The sequence below is a fragment of the Nomascus leucogenys genome, chromosome 11 (genome assembly GCF_006542625.1).
Source record: "Nomascus leucogenys isolate Asia chromosome 11, Asia_NLE_v1, whole genome shotgun sequence".
NCBI lineage: Eukaryota > Metazoa > Chordata > Mammalia > Primates > Hylobatidae > Nomascus > Nomascus leucogenys.
This window is the reverse complement of record NC_044391.1, coordinates 118,671,994-118,692,709: the sequence shown is the minus strand read 5'-3', so window position 1 is coordinate 118,692,709 and position 20,716 is coordinate 118,671,994. Positions and strand designations below refer to the sequence as shown.

The 20,716-nt window shown below is 47.1% G+C and overlaps 2 protein-coding genes across 6 annotated transcripts in view; one reads left to right on the top strand and one right to left on the bottom strand.

Moving 5' to 3' along the window:
* The window catches only part of FYTTD1 (forty-two-three domain containing 1), a 36,281-nt gene extending 30,936 nt beyond the window's left edge, over positions 1-5,345 (bottom strand). For 2 of the 4 annotated variants that reach the window (XM_030823049.1, XM_030823048.1), the window contains exon 1: positions 4,576-5,345. In XM_030823049.1, coding sequence (XP_030678909.1) covers positions 4,576-4,678 — 103 coding nt within the window. In that variant the 5' untranslated portion in view covers positions 4,679-5,345. The other 2 variants (XM_012510660.2, XM_030823050.1) reach the window with 2 other exon arrangements.
* A 9,505-nt stretch (positions 5,346-14,850) lies between these two features.
* Positions 14,851-20,716, top strand: part of LOC115837326 (run domain Beclin-1-interacting and cysteine-rich domain-containing protein-like) — a 36,121-nt gene continuing 30,255 nt past the window's right edge. For both annotated transcript variants that reach the window (XM_030823047.1, XM_030823046.1), the window contains exon 1: positions 14,851-15,116. In XM_030823047.1, the coding sequence (XP_030678907.1) occupies positions 15,052-15,116 (65 nt within the window). In that variant the 5' untranslated portion in view covers positions 14,851-15,051. The remainder of the gene's footprint in view (positions 15,117-20,716) is intronic.

Genomic DNA, 20,716 nt, shown 5'->3' with positions numbered 1-20,716 from the left:
AACAAACAAAAAATTAAAAGGTCAACATCAGATATATAAACAGGAATCTCAACAAGCATAAAGGGAATACTTAGGAAGACACTATTTATGAGACCTACTTTCCTTTAACAAAGTGATACTTACTCTTCATCAAAAGTCTAAAATCTCAAGCCTTGAGAGTAAACCAAAAAAATGAATTTGGTCTGGGGAGCATTAAAAAAAAGAGGCAAAGTACAATTCTGACTAACAAAGTTAATCTTAAAATATAGCATATAGGCCGGGCGCAGTGGCTCATGCTTGTAATCCCAGCACTTTGGGAGGCCGAGGTGGGCGGATCACGAGGTCAGGAGATCGAGACCATCCTGGCTAATATGGTGAAACCCCGTGTCTACTAAAATATACAAAAAATTAGCCGGGTGTGGGCGCCTGTAGTCCCAGCTACTTGGGAGGCTGAGGCAGGAGAATGTTGTGAACCTGGGAAGCTGAGATCATGCCACTGCACTCCAGCCTGGGCGACAGAGCAAAACTCTGTCTCAAAATAAATAAATGCCTGGGCGACAGAGCAAAACTCTGTCTCAAAATAAATAAATAAAATAAAATAAAATACAGCATATAAAGTCTAAATATAACTAAAAATCAGAAGTAGCAGAGCATATTAAATATAAAATTACACTTCACATTTCAACATTTTACTACCTATATCTTCAAATAAGTCAAATGAGCTACCATGGCCAAGAGGATTCTTTCAATCTAAAAAAAGAAAATGGCTTTCTCCTGCCCAATGAATAGATACACAGGTATCAGAATTAAAAAAAAAAAAATTCCTTACAATGAGCTATTTTAAGTTTCTTCCATAGCACTAGGGGAATATACATGGTAATAATAATAGCAGTAGTAGCAGTAGTGGTGGTGGTAAGTACTACAGTACAGGCATCAGCAATGTTAGTACCAACGGTTCTGACATGTATTCACTTAATTCACAACAATCCTATGAAATAAGTATCATCGTAACACCCGTTTTCAAATTAAGGAATAGAACCATGAGGCCAGCTATTGGTAAACTTGGTACTCTATGTGAAATTCATATACACCTGGCAAAGCCATGATTTAAAACAAAAAAATCAGGTTCTAAAACCTCTGCAAACCTGGTAAGATTAAACATTCACAAAGCATAACTGTCTAAGATAGATGATGTCTAGGATAGAAATGGGATGATCTCTTCATCCCATTTCTGTAAAATTCTCACCAAAAGAAAGGCAATAGAGGGACTGCTGTATGTTCCTGGGGGAAAGAAAGAGATCAAGCTGTTTCAGCTCTCCACAGCACTTCATTGCTAACTCCAAGAGAACTACCCCTCGGTTTTCTTCACTTGAACGTACTAATCACCAAACAAAACACGTATAAAAAAGCAAACAGAAAACCTAGAAACTTAAGAAATCTAGGTGTAAAACAGCTTGAGGCTCTAGAATCAGACTGAAATCCTGGCACCACCACTTAACTACCTTGTATGACTTCGAGCAAGTTACTTAATTTCTCTATGCCTCTGATTTCTGTAAAATGGAAATAACAAATAACAAAAGCATATATACAGACATACACACATATACATAGTGTATGTATAAAAATAACAAAGCCATATATACAGACATACACACATAAATATAATGTATGTATAAAAATAACCAAGCCATAGACATACACACATATAGTGTATGTATAAAAATAACCAAGCCATATATAGACATACACACACATATATGTCGTGTATGTAGAAAAATAAAGCCATATATATAGACATACATATATATAGTGTATGTACAAAAACAAAGGCATACAGACATACACACTACATATAGTGTATGTATAAAAATAAAGGCATACATACAGACATACACACATATATATAGTGTATGTAGAAAAATACAGTGCTGTGTACCAGGTCCTGTTCTAAGCAGTTCACACATGCCTTCTGACTCGTTTAATGTTTTCAGCAACCCTATGTGGTAAATACTACTTACTATAACCTTTCTACAGATGAGGCACTGGGAAATCATCTGCCCACGGTTACATAGTTACAAAGTGGCAGAGGCAGGACCTGAAAGGAGACAGTGTCGATCTGGATTCCATGCTGTCAATCACCAGGAGTACAACCCTCACAGACTTATCATGAGGATAAACTGAGTTAATATATAAAATGCGGCCGGGCGCAGTGGTCACGCCTGTAATCCCAGCACTTTGGGAGGCCGAGGTGGGCGGATCACAAGGTCAGGAGATCGAGACCATCCTGGTAAACCCATCTCTACTAAAGATACAAAAATAGCCGCTGGCAGGCGCCTGTAGTCCCAGCTACGCGGGAGGCTGAGGCAGGAGATGGCGTGAACCCTGGGGGCGGAGCCTGCAGTGAGCCGAGATTGCGCCACTGCACTCCAGCCTGGGTGAAAGAGCGAGACTTCGTCTCAAAAAAAAAAAAAAAAAAAAAAAAAAAAAAAAAAAAAATATATATATATATAAAATGCTGGCCGGTGCGGCGGCTGACGCCTGTAGGGGAGGCCGAGGCAGGCAGATCACCTGAGGTCAGGAGTTCGAGACCAGCCTGGCCAAATGGTGAAACCCTGTCTCTACTAAAAATATGAAAATTAGTCAGCCACTAGTGCTGGCGTGTACCTGTAATCACAGCTACTCGGAGGCTGAGGCAGGAGAACTGCTGGAACCTGGGAGGCGGAGGTTGCAGTGAGCCGAGATCGCACCACTGCACTCCAACCTGGGCGACAGAGCCAGACTCCGTCTCAAATAATTAATTAATTAATTAATTTAATTTAATGCTTAGTCCAGGACCTGAACTGAGACAATGTGGTTCTGGGTTCCGTGCTCTCGATCGCTAGAATCCTCAGAGTTATTATGAGGATAAACTGAGTTAACATATAAAATGCTTAGTACAGGACCTGGTAGGTAGTAAGCACTCAATAAATACTCATTATTACATTATTTCTTGGCCTTACCTCAAAAGGTTTCTCTCTTTTTTTGGGGGGGGGGCAGGGGGAGACAGGGTCTCGCTCTGCCGCCCAGGCTGGAGTGCAGTGGCGCAATCGGCTCACTGCAACATCCGCCCGCGGGTTCCAGCTATTCTCATGCCTTAGCTGGGATTACAGGCGCGCGGCCACCACGCCCGGCTAATTTTAGTATTTTTAGTAGACACGGGATTTCACCTTGTTGCCCGGGCTAGTCTCGAACTCCTGGGCTCAAGCCATCTGCCCGCCTCCGCCTCCTCCTTCAAAGGGCTGGGATTGCAGGCGTGAGCCACCGCGCCCAGCCCCAGCTTTCTCATTTCTTACAAGCTCACTACTAACCAGCAGCAAGGCAAGACTTGAGGCCAAACCTATTATTTCTGATCATTTGCTTAGTTCACATATTGGATTCTGACTGTGGCAATCCTAGAAATCAATAGTTCCCATCTCACCTGGAACCAAAAATGTTCCAGATAAACCACAACAAAAGACACACACGACAAATGGGAAGAAATGAAAACTGAAAGAAGGTTTCCAAGACGGTTATTACCCTAAAGACCGTCCTGGGAAAAGGTACGCCTCGGAATCCACTAGTCAGGTACTTTTCAAATATCCGAAAAACTGCCGGCCAAACAGCTGGCAGAGCTGACTTACACCCAACGCCATCACTTGAATCCCGACAAAAATGTTCGTACTTTTAGCCCACCTAAGCTAACCACAGCGGCTGGTGCCTCGGTAGCGTCAGGGCTGGATTTTAACGGAATCACCAACCTCCTGCTTTTTATATAATCGGCAAGAAAGCACGCCACCCTCTTAGATGCGCTCAAGAACCCCACGCTTTACCTGGCTTCTCAGCGAGCCACAGCAATCGTCTCTCCTTCAAAGATGTTTGCTTTTTCCCCCATTAGCTAGCTCTGAGGCCTGGAGAGGGAGGCTGTGCTTTTCTAGGCAGCGCTCAATACACAACAACATCCCACAGGCGGCCGAGCGCCGCTTCCTTTCTGACAGACGCTCCGGGGCCGCGGCCGGAGGTGGCCCCGAGAGTCGCGCCCGGCAGCCATGGCCAGCGCCGGCCTGGAACGCCCGGCGACCAGGGAAAGCTCCGGAAGCGCTGGCTGGATCGACCGCAGCCCCGGCCGGGCTCTCCAAGACCTTTCTTCAGAGAGAACGGCTCGGTCGGACCATTCCCCTCGCTTCCCGATAACGCCCACCGCGAACGCACTCCAGGGAAACCCGCGGACCTTTCCTCACAAAGAGCCGGCGAGCCGCGAGCCGCAGCCCCTCCGGGGAGAAGAGACGCCCCCCGCGACCCCGCGAACCTTCGGGCCCGCAGCGCCCGGGCCCCCGCCTCCACAGCCCCTCCTCCGACAGCCGCGGCCGAGGGGACGCCCGGGTCCCTCGCGGTCCAGCCGGGCACCTGGCGTCGAGCCTGCGCTCCCGGCTGTCCTCGGGGCCTCCGCTCGGGTCCGCCCACCAGCGAGGAAACTCCGCCGGCAACTGCGGCCGACCGCCCCTGCCCCCACAAACCGCGCCGCCGGGTTCCACCCGCGCCCTCCCCCGCACTCCAACTCGGTCCAACTCGGCCCCTCACCCAAAGACATATCTATTTTGTCGAGGTTTTCATTGCTGCGGGCCTTCGGCGGCGGCGAAGAGGTCGCCGTGGCTCCCACCAACCGGGTACCAAACCGGTTCATGGCTGCAGAAGTCGCGCTGGGAGCGGGCGCGGGCAAGGCCGGAGGCGCAGGCCTGCCACCTCCCACTCGCGCACGCAGCCCGCCGCGCCGAGGGAGCGCGCACGCGCCGGCGCCGTCCTCGGTCTCCACCCGCGGCTGCGGGCGGGGCGGGGCCACCGACACTCGCGGGCGACCAGAGCGGCCCCGCGTCGTGACTCGCTCCTAGCGGCCCTCGCAGGATGGGACGAGGCATTGCAGCCGCTGCGCTGGGCGCTCGCGAGGACCGCCGTTGTGAGCAGTTCGACTTTCCGCCCAAACTGGGGGATGCTAGACCGTGGGCACCTCTGAATCTTATGCCTTCAGTGATACCATAATCCTCCGTGTCCTTCGAGGCCCTCCTGCTGCAGACAGGTCCCCTATACTTCGGTACACACGAGCCTTTCGCGCCCACTGCAATGCAGCCTCGGGAGGCAGGACAGACCCCTGCGAGTGTAGATTGCAGCTGCATCCCAGCTCCCCTCTCCCTGGCACGCTCCTCCACCTACAGCTGCGCTGAGCTGCCGCATCTGAACGCAAAGCAAACGCTGCAGTGACGGTTCCTGCGTCACCTTAACATCCAGAGGAAATGCTAACGTTTCCCGTGTCTGTACCATCTCTCAATCGGCACTCTCAAAACATTTGGCACGGTGTTTACACCCTAATAAGACCTCGGCTTCCCTCGGGAGGGGTAAGTACCTCTGTTGATGTAGCTGCATTTTCTTCTAATTCATTTGCATTGGGAATGGATAGAAGGGTTCGTTTACTTTTTAATCATCCCTACGGGAAAACAATTTAATATTTGATGAATTCCTGCATGATAACTTTTTTCCGTTTACAACATACGGTATTTCCCTCTCTTCTTACCTCATTCTCCTTCCCTGAAGTAACTGCGTTTATGTGGAAGCATTTAGGTTATATCACCCTCATACAGCTTAAAACTATCTCGGATATTTACATCTAAGGACAATACCAGATGCATTCTGTCCACCTAGAAATCTCTGTCGCCTTTCTCCTCTCCAATTCATAAAATGCAAAAATTCCTTCAGCATGGAAACGAGCCATCTCAAAACCACAGTAGCCTCTGCTTAATTTAGTCATGTCACAATGTCATGTGGCTTCCAACTTCAACACCAATGACACATTTACTATTCTTTGCTTGGGGATCCCATGTTTTAAAATATTTCTTATGCATGTCACATTTAAAAATTAAAGCCAGCTGTTCCAGCTCCCCTTTCCATGCCTGAATTTAAAGCAAAGCTTGCAGTGACAATTTTGCGGTCACCTTAACAATAAAAGTAAATGTGAACGTTTCCTGTATATGCAGCATGGATAAAACCAGGAGTCTTCACACAGATTATGTTTCCAGCTGAAATCAAAGAACCATGACTTTTTTGTAAGCTTAGTAGTCTTATCTTGGGGAAATGTATGATTTTTGTTAGGCTTTTGGGAATATTCTAAATAACTTCTTATTCTCAAAGGTCAAGATGTTTCTTTTTTTTCTCATGACAAAGACATAACAATGTAAGAAGAGTGAACCACACACCTATCAAGGGACACAAGAAACTTTAATAGTGGAGGAAAGTTTGGACTCGGAAACTCAAGAACAATATTTGGCATGTCAAGGAGAGTATCATGTATGTCCTCAGCATAATGTGCTTGATTTTACTACTCTCACACCCTGAAGCCCCTTCACCGGTCTGGACTGCTAAAAACTAGAGAAACTGGCTCACTCCTGTCATCCCAGCACTTTGGGAGGCCAAGGCAGGCAGATCACCTGAGGTCAGGAGTTCAAGCCCAGCCTGACCAACATGGTGAAACCCCGTCTCTACTAAAAAATACAAAATTAGCCGGGCATGATGGCGGGCACCTGTAATCCCAGCTACTCGGGAGGCTGAGGCAGGAGAATCGCTTGAACCCAGGAGGCAGAGGTTACAGTGAGCCGAGATCGTGCCATTGCACTCCAGCCTGGGTGACAGAGCAAGACTCCATCTCAAAAAAACAAAAACAAAAACAAAAAAACACTAGAGAAACTGGGTTGTGGGCCCAGACCTGAGTTTTACTGAGTGATAACTTTTTCACTGACTGTAGTTATTCACGGTATGATTTTGGGAGAGTCTCTGGACCTCATACCCATCTTCAAAACCAGAAAAAGGAGTAATAATAGTGAGTATGAAAAGTATATTTAAAATCCTCTAAGCACAAGTCATTTTCTCCACATTCACCTTCTCTCACTGGAAATAACTTCTACCATCTCTGCTCATTTGTGGGAGTAACTACAAAGAGGATCCTTAGGGCAAGTTCTTAATTTTATGGAAGAAAATTAATGCAATTAGAGTTTGGAGGCATTTTGTACTTCAGGTATTTATAGGACAGATAAAAATCCCCAATGTATAAAATCCTCCCTACCACTAATATAATGAAGATTCTCGGCCAGGTGCGGTGGCTCACGCTTGTAATCCCAGCACTTTGGGAGGCCGAGGCAGGTGGATCACTTGAGCCCAGGAGTACGAGACCAGCCTGGGCGACATAGTGAGACCCTGTCTTAAAAAAAAAGATTCTCTTTTATCCTGATCTTCTCCCCCAAACCAAAGCCTTATCCCCAGTCTCCACAGTGCAAAAGGCCATGCTGCAGTATTTCATTAAACAGTCCTAGCTGTTGTGTTTCAGACTTTCAGGTTTCCCCAAGGGCTGAGAGTCTTGGGGCCTAGGAGCCATCCCCAGATTCCAGAGGGAAAGGCAAGAAAGCAAGAGCAAAGCATTGTGGGTAATGGTAGGTCTTTTCATACACAAAACAGAACAAAATAGCAACCCGAGACACACACAGTAAAAATAAAGAGGAAGACAAGCCAAGAAATCGGAACTGGGTCCTGTCCAAGAAGTCCAGCCAACCATAAGGGCCAGGGTTAGAAGGTCAACCCTACAATTTTCTGGGGCAGGAGAGGTAGCTATTCATTTAATCATATATTCATTGAGCATCAGGCACTGTAATAGGCCCTGGGGATTAAAAAAAAAAAAAGTGAGCAAGATGGATGCACACCCTATCTTCACACAGCTTGAAGAGCAAAGAATATCTGGGCACCTACTGCAAATAAGGCCCTGTGCTGGGCGTGGGCATTAAGCCTTTGTCTGGTGAACAGCAGTTCTGCAGCTTTGCCTAAGTCAAGATAAACATGGAATCCAAGCAGCTGTGCTTTTAAAAGACTTCATTTCACACAATGTAGATAAAACAACCTCCAGGATTGCCAGGTAAAATGCAGGGCCAGCTAAATTTGAATTTCAGATAAACAACGGACAATTGTTTAGTACAATTATGTCCCAGGTTTCAGATAAACAGTGATTTTTTTTTTTTTACTACAGTAAGTTTCATGTAATATTTAGGATATATTTACAACAGAGAATCATTTCATTGTGTGAAATAAAATAATTCAAACTTAAAGCTGTTGAAACTTTAAATTATTCTGAGCTTTTAGAGGGACGTGGCTATGTGGCATGAGTCAAGCAGCATGCAGTTGTAACTTCTGCTTTTTCCTGTTAAGTGATCTGGAATGATTGAGGTGTGCCAGAGATAAGACCCCTCAGAACATTACACCTCCTCACAGAATATTAAAGGAATCTTCCTTGGAATGTAGCAAGTTATACTAATCAAATCATTATAACTGTTTCTGCCTATATAAGTGAAATCTTGGCCTCCTCACTTTGGAGCACTGACCCCATTCCTTTGGAATCATGTTTCTGGATGGCTATCCTCAAGCTTTGTGCTGCAGTAAACTTTATACTTAGTCATGTTTTCTGAATCTCATTATTGAAGGTTGACATTTGTTTAACTGAAATTCAGGTTTAACTGGGAGTCTTTTATTTGCTAAATCTGGCAACCTTCTCAACCTCATACTTTTCTTTCTTTCTTTCCTTTTTTGAGACAGAGTCTCACTCTATTGCCCAGGCTGGAGTGCAGTGGCATGATCTCACTGCAACCTCCGCCTCCCGGGTTTAACAATTCTTTTCCTCAACCTCCCCTGTAGCTGAGATTACAGGTGCATGGCACCATGCCCAACTAATTTTTGTATTTTTAGTAGAGACAGCGTTTCACTATGTTGGCCAGGCTGGTCTCGAACTCCTGACCTCAGGTGATCCGCCCACCTCAGCCTCCCAAAGTGCTGGGATTATAGGCATGAGCCACCGCGCCCGGCTCAACCTCATAGTTTTCTGTTAACACTTTCTGGCTCCTTTTTCATAATGTGCACAGAAATCTACGTTTCTTCAAAGGTAGTAAACTCTTACCCACTTCACCCCTTAACTTTTTATCGTTTGATTTGCCTTTTTTTTTTGAGATGGAGTTTTGCTTTCGTTGCCCAGGCTGGAGTGCAGTGGCATGATCTCACCTCACCGCAACCTCTGCCTCCCAGATTCAAGAAATTCTCCTGCCTAAGCCTCCCAAGTAGCTGGGATTTCAGGCATGCGCCACCATGCTGAGCTAATTTTGTATTTTTAGTAGAGACAGTGTTTCACTATGTTGGTCAGGCTGGTCTCGAACTCCTGACCTCAGGTGATCTGCCCGCCTCAGCCTCCCAAAGTGCTGGGATTACAGGTGTGAGCCACTGCACCTGGCTTGATTTTGCCTTTTAAATCCCCCTTTTCTTTTCTTTTCTTTTTTTTTTTTTTTTTGAGACAGAGTCTTGCTCTGTTGCCCAGGCTGGAGTGCAATGGCGTGATCTCGGCTCACTGCAACCTCTGCCTCCCGGGTTCAAGCAGTTCTCCTGCCTCAGCCTCCCGAGTAGCTGGGACTACAGGTGTGTGCCACCATGCCCGGCTGAATTTTATATTTTTAATAGAGACAGGGTTTCACCATGTTGGCCAGGATGGTCTCGATCTCTTGACCTCGTGATCTGCCCACCTCGGCCTCCCAAAGTGCTGGAATTACAGGTGTGAAGCCACCGCGCCCAGCCTAAATTCCCTTTTCTTAGCTTTGAGATATATTGATAATAAAAGACACACACTGAAAGTATGCAGTTTATACAGGTGTACAGGATATATACCTGTGAAAACACTACAATAATCTGAATAAATATTATTATATATTCATTATTTTCTAAAGTTTTCTTGCTCACCTTTGTAATCCTTACCCCCACCTACTATCTAGGCAACTACTGATCTGTTTTGTGTTGCTGTAGATTAATTTGCATTTTCTAGTATTTTTAATAAATGGAATCATACAGTATATACTTTTAACTGGATTATTTCACATAGCATAATTGTTTTTCATTTGTATGCCTTTTCTTTTTCTTGCCTTATTGCACTGACTAGAGACCCTAGTATCATGTTTAATCGAGTAGTGAAAGTGAACATCTTTGCCTGGTTCCCAACCCCACAGGGAAAGTGTTCAGTCTTTCAACATTAAGTATGATGCTAATTTTTAAAAATGCCCTTTATTAGGTTGAGGAAGTTCCCTTCTACTCCTGATTTGCTGAGAGTTAATCATGAATAAATTCTGACTTTTATCTGATGCTTTTTCTGTATCTAGAGATTATCAAAAGGTTTTTCTTGCAAAATTTATTAATATGGCTAATTACATTGGCTATTAAATTTTGAATGTTGATTTTGTTTTTGAATGTTGATGTCCCAAATATTGCATTTTTGGGATAAGCCTACTTGGTCGTGGTGTATTATCCTTTTTACATGTTGTTGGATTTGACTTGCTGATATTTTGCCAAGAATTTTGTCTTTTCATGAGTGACACTGGTATGTAATTTCCTTTTCTTGTAATTTATTTGTCTGTTTCTTATGTTAACTCTTTTGCTTTTCAAAAGAGGATATCTAGAAATCATATTGATGTAATATGTATTATACTGGTATATTAAAGGAGTATGGTATAATCTATATTATATGATATATAGATAATGTGTATTAGGTATAATAACTAATTATTAGCTAATATTAGTTATTTTTTATTTATTTATTTTTTAGATGGAGTCTCGCTCTGTCACCCAGGCTGGAGTCCAGTGGCGCGATCTTGACTCACTGCAACCTCCGCCTCCCGGGTTCAAGCAATTGTTTGCCTCATGTTCCCAAGTAGCAGGGATTACAGGTGCCGCCACCATGCCTGGCTAATTTTTGTATTTTTAGTACAGACGGGGTTTCACCATGTTGGTCAGGCTGGTCTTGAACTCCTGACCTCGTGATCCACCCGCCTCGGCCTCCCAAAGTTTTGGGATTACAGGCGTGACCCACCACGCCCGGCCAATATTAGTTATTAATACACAGTAGCTAATTTGGTACCTCCCTTAAACTTCTTATATATACACTACAGTTTTTCTTCTCTTTTCTGTTCAATTTTTTCCATTCTACCTGTCTGCTACTGTCTTCTGCTGCGGTAGCTTTTCTTTGCCACTTTGCTGTAGCTTTCTGTCCCTCTTCTGTGTTGCCCTTTTCCTTTGTTGTAAACTTTTCCTGTTCTAGTCTTCTGCCTTTTAATCTCAAAATTTGTTTGTTCATTTATTCGTTCATTCAACAGAGTTCGAGGTCCTACTATGTGCAAGATGCTGTGCTAGAGGCTGGGGATACTGCAGAGAACATGACAGACAGGGTTGCAGGCATAGCTGCTGCCCTTAAGAAACTCAAGACGCTGTGCTAGAGGTATACTGCAGAGAAATGACAACAGGGTTGCAGGCATAGCTGCTGCCCTTAAGAAACTCAAGAGCTCTGAGGAGCCTGCCCGCCTCAGCTAGCAAGTTTAAAGGAGCACTACTGGCCGCTAAGTCCCTGAGCATCAATTCTGTGTGACTAGGGAACCTGCTCTGCGTGGACAAGGGAACTTGAAGGGGAATTCTTCCTGGACTCAGGGGTGGGACCTCTCAGCTTATTAGGCCTTGCCCTCCCTAGGGAAGGCAGGAGTCTTGACCACCAGGGATTCTAGATTGACTCACTGAATGACCAACTGTGACATTTTCCAAAGCTAAACAAATTTACATAAAGTGCAAAATTCCCCCCATTTACATAAAACTGTTTGTTTTTCAAAGATATCCTCAATTTGTACTGGATAGATTTGTAGTCCAGGAAGGCTCAGGGGAGCCAGGATTCTTGGGTCATGGGTCTTCAGGCATTCCTCCTTCTCCCAGGCTTCCTCTCTCTTTGCCCCTCAGGTTCCCTGCTCTGGGATGAGGAGCCCAGGCTGGGGGAGACTCACTAAAGCACAACGTCTTGCACATGGCAGCCACTCAAGCTCTGACCCTTTTCATGCAGTGGAGGGTCCCTTCTGTGTAGCTGTATTCAGCTAGAGTTGCAGGAACTTGGGCAGGGACAAAATGAACATTCATCAACTATGTTAAGGATTTGCTCAGTCTAGAAATAAGATTTTTTTTTTTTTTTTTTGAGGCAGTCTCACTTTGTCACCCAGGCTGGAGTGCAGTGGCAGGATCTCGGCTCACTGAAACCTCTGCTTCCCAGGTTCAGGTGATTCTCCTGCCTCGGCCTCCCGAGTGGCTGGGATTACAGGCGTCCGCCACCATGCCCAGCTGATTTTTGTATTTTTAGTAGAGATGGGGTTTCACCACGCTAGCCAGGCTGGCCTCGAACTTCTGACCTCAAGTGATTCGCCCCCCTCGGCCTCCTAAAGAGCTGGGATTACAGGCATGAGCCACTGTGCTCAGCTTAGAAATAAGATTTTTTAAAATTTTCATTTTAACATTAAAAATTGCACATTTTCTTTGGGAGGCCGAGGTTGCGATGAGCCAAGATCGCGCCATTGCACTCCAGTCTAGGCAACAAGAGCGAAACTCTGTCTCAAAAATAAATAAATAAATAAATAAATAAATAAATAAAAAATATAGTGTTAATTTGGGATTATACTGTATGCCAAAAAATAAAGTTCATACATTTATAGAACTAGAAGTGAGGCCAGGTATGGTGCCTCATGCCTGTAATCCCAATACTTTTTGGGTGACTGAGGCAGGAGGATTGCTTGAGCCCAGGAATTTGAGACCAGCTTAGGCAACATAGTGAGACCCTGTCTCTACCAAAAATTAAAAAAAAAAAAATTAGCTGGGCATAGTGGCACTGCCTGTGGTCCCAGCTACTTGGGAAGCTGAGGTGAGAGGATCCGCTTGAGGAGGGTGAGGCTGCAGTGAGCTGTGGTAGCGCCACTGCACCCAAGCCTGGGTGACAGAGCAAGACTGCTTCTCCAAAAGAGAAGAAAGTCACAGAAGGTAGAGAAATGCCAATGAGTAATATTGCCCCTTTCTTAAAGAAGTATAATCGTTTAGTAGGAAAATGAGAAAGTTTGAAGGAGAGTATTTTTTAACCTACAGGAAATCATAAATTGCTTTAAGAGGCTCTTTCATTATTTTTAATTGCCAAACACTTTTCTTAAGTTTGAAAATACCTAAAAGCCATATATTATTTTAACAGAGTCATTAGTTTTTCACGGAGTTATTCTTGATCCCTCTTTCTCCCTCACTTGCCACAGTCAGTCCTTTATAGAGTAGCGCTGATTCTATTGCCTTCACATTGCTCTAATCTGAGCCTCCTCGTTCTCTTCAACCGCTGCTGTAGTTTAAGCCTGGGTTTGCAAACTAGCAACTCAAGGGCCACCTTTAGCCTACAGACAAGCTGTGTTTGGCCTGTGCAAAGTTAAAAGTTTAAAAAATTCGTTGCCAACGTTTAAAAATTTGGAAGTTGTGCTTAAAATGCAGATCCTAGCTTCTTTTAAAAAATCAAAATATCATAGCTAGGTGTGGTGGCTCGCACCTGTAGTCCCAGCTATTCAGGAGGCTGAGGAAGGAGGACTGCTTGAGCCCAGGAGTTCCAGGCTGCAGGGAGCTATGATTGCGCCACGTGCCCAGCCTGGGCGACAGAGAGAGACCCTGTCTTGGAAAAAGAAAAAAGAGAAACCAGACTATCTGGCAACCCTAGGCCCACATGTTTCTTTCAACTGGTTCGCTTCACTTCTTAGCATTACTTGGTTGTCCCCCATAAGGATGACCAGTCTCCTCTATCTAGCCTTCCACCCTTACCTCAGTATAGTATTATATCTGCCCTATCTCCTGTCCACATTGTCAAAAGTGGCTTTCTCATCAGATTCGATCAAATCACTTCTTGATTTGCATATGCTTGATTTGCTTATTGTTTTCAGGATAAAATCCAAACTCCTTAAAATGGCATTTCATGATCTGGTTTCCCCACACCAGAATGCCCAGAGCATGCTGCTGCCCACTCCTTCCCAGCTCTGGCTATCCAGCACCTGCAGTTCCCAAGCCAGCACTTCCTTCCTCGTATCTGCCGTGTTGCTCTCTCCACCTTCTCTTCTTTCTCCTGGCTAACCCATACTCAGCCTTCAAAACTCTGCGTTGACATCCATCTTCCGAGAGCCCCCAGAAGCCTCTCTCTTGCTCTTTTATGATCCTAAAGCAACCTGTGCTCTTGTTTGTGAGGGCTTCATTTAAATGCTCGAGGTCTCCAAACACCACCAGCGGACATTAAGCCAGGGCGGGCTGAGTGGGGTTAATCCTACCGGGATTAGATTAGCGTTATTGCCTAGTCTACATCTCGGACTGAGTTCGGTCCCCAGCGTGTAATGTCACGGGGGTGAATAAGGGTCCGTCCCGGCACGGATCCCTCAGATCAATGTCCCCCGCCGCTTGCGAGCCGGCCCAGCCAGCCACCGAGTGCGTAGTAATCCACGAGCGCGGCCTGGGATTGGAGGGCGAGGCCTGCGGGAGCGGCCTGGGATTGGAGGGCGCCGCCTGCGGGAGCGGCCTGGGATTGGAGGGCGCCGCCTGCGGGAGCGGCCTGGGATTGGAGGGAGCGGCCTGGGATTGGAGGGCGCGGCCTGCGGGAGCGGCCTGGGGTTGGAGGGCGCGGCCTGCGGGAGCGGCCTGGGATTGGAGGGCGAGGCCTGCGGGAGCGGCCTGGGATTGGAGGGCGCGGCCTGCGGGAGCGGCCTGGGATTGGAGGGAGCGGCCTGGGATTGGAGGGCGCGGCCTGCGGGAGCGGCCTGGGGGGGGAGGGCGCGGCCGGCGGGAGCGGCCGGGGGGGGGAGGGCGCGGCCTGCGGGCGCGGCCTGGGATTGGAGGGGCGCGGTCTGCGAGCGCGGCCTGGGATTGGAGGACGCGGCCTGCGGGAGCGGCCTAGCCTCGGACGGCTTGCCGGGAGCTGTAGTCCCCGGAGCCGGAAGTGGGGGTGGCCGGGATAGAAGCCGCAGCCAAGGCGGCAGTCGCTGCCGCTGCCGCCGCCCGGGTGTAGCGCATCACCCGGAGCCCACCGGCCGCAGGTGCCTCCTCCCGCTCCAGGGGGCGCCGGGAGCCCTGAAGGGCGAAGCGGCAGGGACGCCTCTCTTGGGCGAAGAGGCGGCCTCGCCGCCCCGGATGCGGCCGGAGGGCGCGGGAATGGAGCTCGGAGGCGGCGAGGAGCGCCTGCCTGAGGAGAGCAGGTGGGCTGGGAGCGGCCGCGGAGTCGGGGCAGCGACGGGCGCCGGAGCCCCGGGAGGCTTGGGAGGGCGCGGGGTCACGGAGAGAAGGGCCGGGCGCGACGAGGCTTGAGGACGACGGCTGCGGAGGACTTGTTTGGGAAGCATTTCGCAGAGGAGGGACGGGCGGGGCAGGGATGGGACGAAGGCACGGGCTTAGGGTGAGGAGGGTGGGTGGGATTTGCGGAGGGCAAGGGCAGCAGAGGAGGGTGAAGCTCAGATCCAAGACTGCTGGAGAGGAGGTGGCTGCTGAGAGACTGGGCGAAGAGGCCAGAGGGGTGCAGTGAGGTTTTACAGGCCAGAGTCTATAGATAGGGGCAGGGCACCACCCTGCCTGAAACTTGCCGTGACAGCAAGTGGGGCCAACGCGAGGAGGATGTAAGAATTCCTGAGAGCCGAGGTGAAGCGTAATGAGTGGCCTCGGGAGAAGCTTCGGAAGAGATGAGCATGGGGAGAAAGTGAGCGAGTGTCATGGCAGTGCGGTGGGGGCGGGGGCTGCTGATGAGACCAGAAACGCTGTACTTTTGTCATTGCCGAATCCCTGTCAGAGAGTGGCAGGACCTCTGTGTCATTTCCTTTTCGTCTTCAAACCTGTCACTTCTTCCTCACAATGCAAACTAAGCAAGTTCACATTTATTTATGTGGAACCATTGTCAGAAAGTTCATATCTTCTAGAAATTGGGGGATTTAAAATATAAAAACTACTTTGGACCGGGTGTGGTGCCTCACACCTGTAATTCCAGCACCTTGGGGGAGGCCGAGGCGGGTCGCTTGAGTCCAGGAGTTTGAGACCAGCCTGGGTAACCTAGGGAGATCCCCGTCTCTACAAAAATAGAAAAATTAGCTCGGCGTGGTGGTGCTCACCTGTGGGGCCAGCTACTCGGGAGGCTGAGGCGAGAGGATCACTTGAGTGCAATAAGTCGAGGCTGCATTGAGCCAAGATCGCACCACTACACTCCAGCCTGGGCGACAGAGGAAGACCCTGTCTTCAAAAAACAAAAAGTCGAAAAAACCTCGAACTACTTTGACTAAATGATGAATCGGAGTCTGTAGAGATGCCGTCCATATTTAGGGTTTGCTTCATTAATAACTGGTCTTAATCTTTTAAAGAGGCTGGAATGCTGACAGGCGACAGCAGGAATGTGGCTTAACGGAGTCATACTTGACATTTATTATTTTATTTTTATTTTATTTTTTGAGACAGGGTTTCACCCTGTCCCCCAAGCTGGAGCGCAGTGCCGTGAACACGGCTCACTGCAGCCTCCAACTCTTGGGCTCAAGCAATTATACTATCTCAGCTCCCCAAGTAGCTGGGGTTATAGGTGCCAGCTACCACGTCTGGCTAATTTAAAAAACTTTTTTGTAGAGACAGGGTCTCACCATATTGCCCAGGCTGGTCTCTAACTCTTGGGCTCAAGCGATTCTCCCCCCACACGTCGGCCTCCCAAAGTGCTGGAATTACAGGTGTGAGCCACCAGGCCTGACCTCGCTTGACATTTAGAAACAGTTTCAGATATAATGATGGTCTCAGGAGCAGCTGGGATCCAAAAACTAGAAGCAGAATATTTACCTCTGAGAAAATATCAACAAGGGAAGATTTATGAGATGTTCCTGAGTGAAGACTTTCTATTTTTAAGGGTGACTCTACTTTTACGTGCAAAGTGGCCTGTTGAACAAAACCTGTACTGACAGGACTTTGGGGCTTCTGCCTGAGATCTGAGAATGATTTGTGCTAAGTGAAACTGAACATCTTACTTCCCTTTTCCATGTTTCAGTTTCTGCTTTGCCTATTTGTCTATTCTTCCTGCAGATGTCTGTGACATGCTTCGTGTGAAAGGTCCCATGTAAATTCTAATCACGTTTTAGGATTATTTTGATTTCCCTCTACCACTTCACGTGAGGGAGGCTGGGTTATTTTTTTAATGTATGTAACAAACACTATTTACCACATGCCAGGTATTGTTTTAAGGTATTAAGATATGAATACTGCGTTAACTTCTTTAATCCCTATAACTATTGTATGTGGTCGGTACTACTGTTATCACTATGTCACAGATGAGAAAGCTGAGAAATGGACAGGGTAAGTAACTTGCCAAGGTTGTACAGCGAATCCCTGGCAGAACTGGATTCAAACCCAGGCAGTTCGGCACCAGAGCCTGCGCTTTTTTTTTTTCTTTTTTAGAGACAGGGTCTCACTATGTTGCCTAGGCTGGTCTCAAACTCCTGGGCTCAAGATATTCTCCAGCCTTGGCCTCTCAAAGTGCTGAGGTTACAGATATGAGCAACCATGCTGGCCCAAGAGACTGTACTTTTTTTTTTTGAGATAGAGTCTTGCTCTGTCGCCAAGGCTGGAGTGCAGTGGCACCGTCTTGGTTCACTACAACCTCCGCCTCCCGGGTTCAAGCAGTTCTCCTGCCTCAGCCTCCCAAGTAGCTGGGATTACAGGTGACCACCACCACGCCCAGCTAATTTTTTGTATTTTTAGTAGAGACGGGGTTTTGCCATGTTGGCCAGGCTGGTCTCGAACTCCTGACCTCAGATGATCTACTAGCCTCGGCCTCCCAAAGTGCTGGGATTGCAAGCGTGAGCCACTGCACCCGGCCTGAGTCTGTACTTTTAATACTTACCCTATGCTGCCTCTCACTATGCTAATAGTGACAAAGGAAGTGTAAGATAGTGAATAAATTTCATAGCATTCTGTGCCTGTCATTCAGGCCAGTGGGATAGCTCCTTTGCAGAATCTTTTCCCGTGTTTTATTCTTTTTATGATTGCCTCTTAACCAAAAAACTTTAATCAAAACTTAATTTTAGTAGTGGGGTCATCCTCACAAAGTCACTCACGTCATTGTTATAGGCATACTGTGTTGGTGGCTGGTTAATTCAGAATGCGTGTTTAATGAGGCTTCATGGTACCGATGGCCTCCCTAGCTCCAGATACACAACTGGTAAATACATTCCTTGTGCTTGTTAATTGAGGCGTTGTGACTGGGTTACTGCAAACATAACCTTTCTATGGCCAATGAAATACCCAGTTCAGAAACAGTCTTCTTGATGAGATAGCATCATTTTTATTTATTTATATATTTTAAAGATAGGGTCTCACTGTGTCACTCAGGCTGGAGTACAATAGTGCAATCATAGCTCACTGCAGCCTCAAACTCCTGGGCTCAAGTGATCTTCCCGCCTCAGCCTCCTCAGTAGCTAGGACTACAGGTGTGTGCCACCACCCCCAGCTAATTTTTAATTTTTTCAAATTTTTGTAGTGACAGAGTCTCACCATGTTGCCTAGGCTAGTCTCAAACTCCTGGCCTCAAGGGATCTTGCCGCCTTGGCCTCCCAGAGCACTGGGATTATAAACATGAGCCACTGTGCCCAGCCAATAGTGTCATTTTAAAAACGAAGGATCAGTATATTTTCCTTAAGTAGTTGATATAATGAAATGTGAATAAGCTTTAAAGTCAGATCTGCATTTGAATCCTAGTTCACAGATTAATTTGGCTTAACTTGATCAAGTTACTTTACTTAACCTGCCTGAGTAGGAAGAATAAGGCTTTCCTGCCTGAGAAGTTTTGAGGATTCAATAAAACAACGTGCATAAAGCTCCTGAGAGCCTGATAGGTAGGAGGTAGAAAAAATGTCGAATCCACCCCTTGCTAGTTTTTTTGAAATAAAGCGAGTGTCTCCCCCACAAGTGACTGTTTGCAAGGGTATCACTTGGTCTTCGTCTTTCAGTGGCTCCTTCATCCGAGTTGAACACATTGGGACCTACAGTGTTGGCTTAGCTTTCCACTTCCCCCGGTAGTGTGCTTATGTGATGGACTTGCCTATTGTTTTCCGTCTAGCTATCACTCCAGCAAGATGCTGTGGAGCTTAGGGGTGATACTTCACTTTCCCTCCGTTTCCTAAATGCCAGTTATTTTGAGGTTGCCTGGTAAAACTACTACACTACGCTGGGCGCGGTGGCTCATGCCTGTAACCCCAACACTTTGGGAGGCTGAGGCGGGTGGATCACGAGGTCAGGAGATCGAGACCATCCTGGCTAACATGGTGAAACCCCGTCTCTACTAAAAATACAAAAAATTAGCCGGGCATGGTGGCGGGTGCCTGTAGTCCCAGCTACTGGGGAGGCTGAGGCAGGAGAATGGCGTGAACCCGGGAGGCAGAGCTTGCAGTGAGCCGAGATTGCGCCACTGCACTCCAGCCTGGGCGACAGAGCGAGACTCCGTCTCAAAAAAAACCAAACTACTAGACTGGTAAAATGCTAGAGGAATGGTCTTTCTGGCATTGCTCTGTCTCCCTAGACCGCCTTGGCCATGCAGTCTGCTGCTGAGCGTGCAACTCAGGTACACGCACTGCTCAGTGTTCCTGGCACCGTGATCCAGATACAGTCAGAATTCAAGGAGTAAGGTCCGTTTTAGCATCTCCAAACTAAGCTTATTCCACTGACCAAAACCTGCCCCTCCTCTGATCTCTGTTAATCGCATTTTCCACTCCCTCAACCAGCCAGAACGTCAGAGTGACACTGGACATTTCGCTCTTCTCCGTTCCCCATATCTAAGTAGTCACCAGGGTCTAAAATTCTGTTCCTAATTTTTCTTTTGAAGCCTTCTTTTTCTCTCCATTTCCAAATATAATGGCTTATAGTACTAAAAAATCTAGGATGTATTATTGCTTCAGAAATGCTCAAATATGGGTGTTCAAATTAAGAATTTGTATCTGTCTCTGGGCTCTGCTTCCTGATGTGTTGTTTTCATTCTCAGGTAGACTCTTCTACAGGTTACCGTAGCAACTCCAAGCTTAGCAATACTAGCAACAAGAAAGATGCAGTCCCAGCAGCTCCAGCAAAAGCAAAAATCCCGGGGCTGACTCTTTTTGGACTGACTTGAGTTATGTTTCTGTTCTTGTGGTCAGGGTATGGGCTATTTTGCTTCGTCAGGCCTAAGTTATGTGCTCAACTAACTTGGGGCACAACTAACTTGGGGCACATCCAGGGCGAATGGCGTGAGCCCGGGAGGCAGAGCTTGCAGTGATCCGAGATTGCGCTGCTGCACTACAGGCTGGGCGACAGAGCTAGACTCCATCTCAAAAACAGCAAACAAAACAAAACAAAAAAAACAAAAGCAATGTTCAGTGGTTTTCCTATTGAAAATAGAATATTTTCTATGTCAAAACTCCTCACTCTGGTACTGAATCTTTTTTGTTTTTTGAGACGGAGTCTCGCTCTGTTGCCCAGGCCGGAGAGCAGTAGCACAATCTCGGCTCACTGCAAGCTCCGCCTCCCGGGTTCACGCCGTTCTCCTGACCTCGTGATCCGCCCGCCTCGGCCTCCCAAAGTGCTGGGATTACAGGCGTGAGCCACCGCGCCTGGCCTGAATCTGTATGTTAGTACTTAATGAAGTTTCCAATTACAAAACCATGGCACACTCACCCACTCTCACATCTTTCTCGCCATTCTCATTCTTGCTTTTCTACACTCACTGCAGTACCTCCCTCTTTGCCTGGAGAGCTCTTAGTCGTCCCTTAAATGACGCTCCTTTAGAAGGCATCCCTCTCTATTAGAGCAC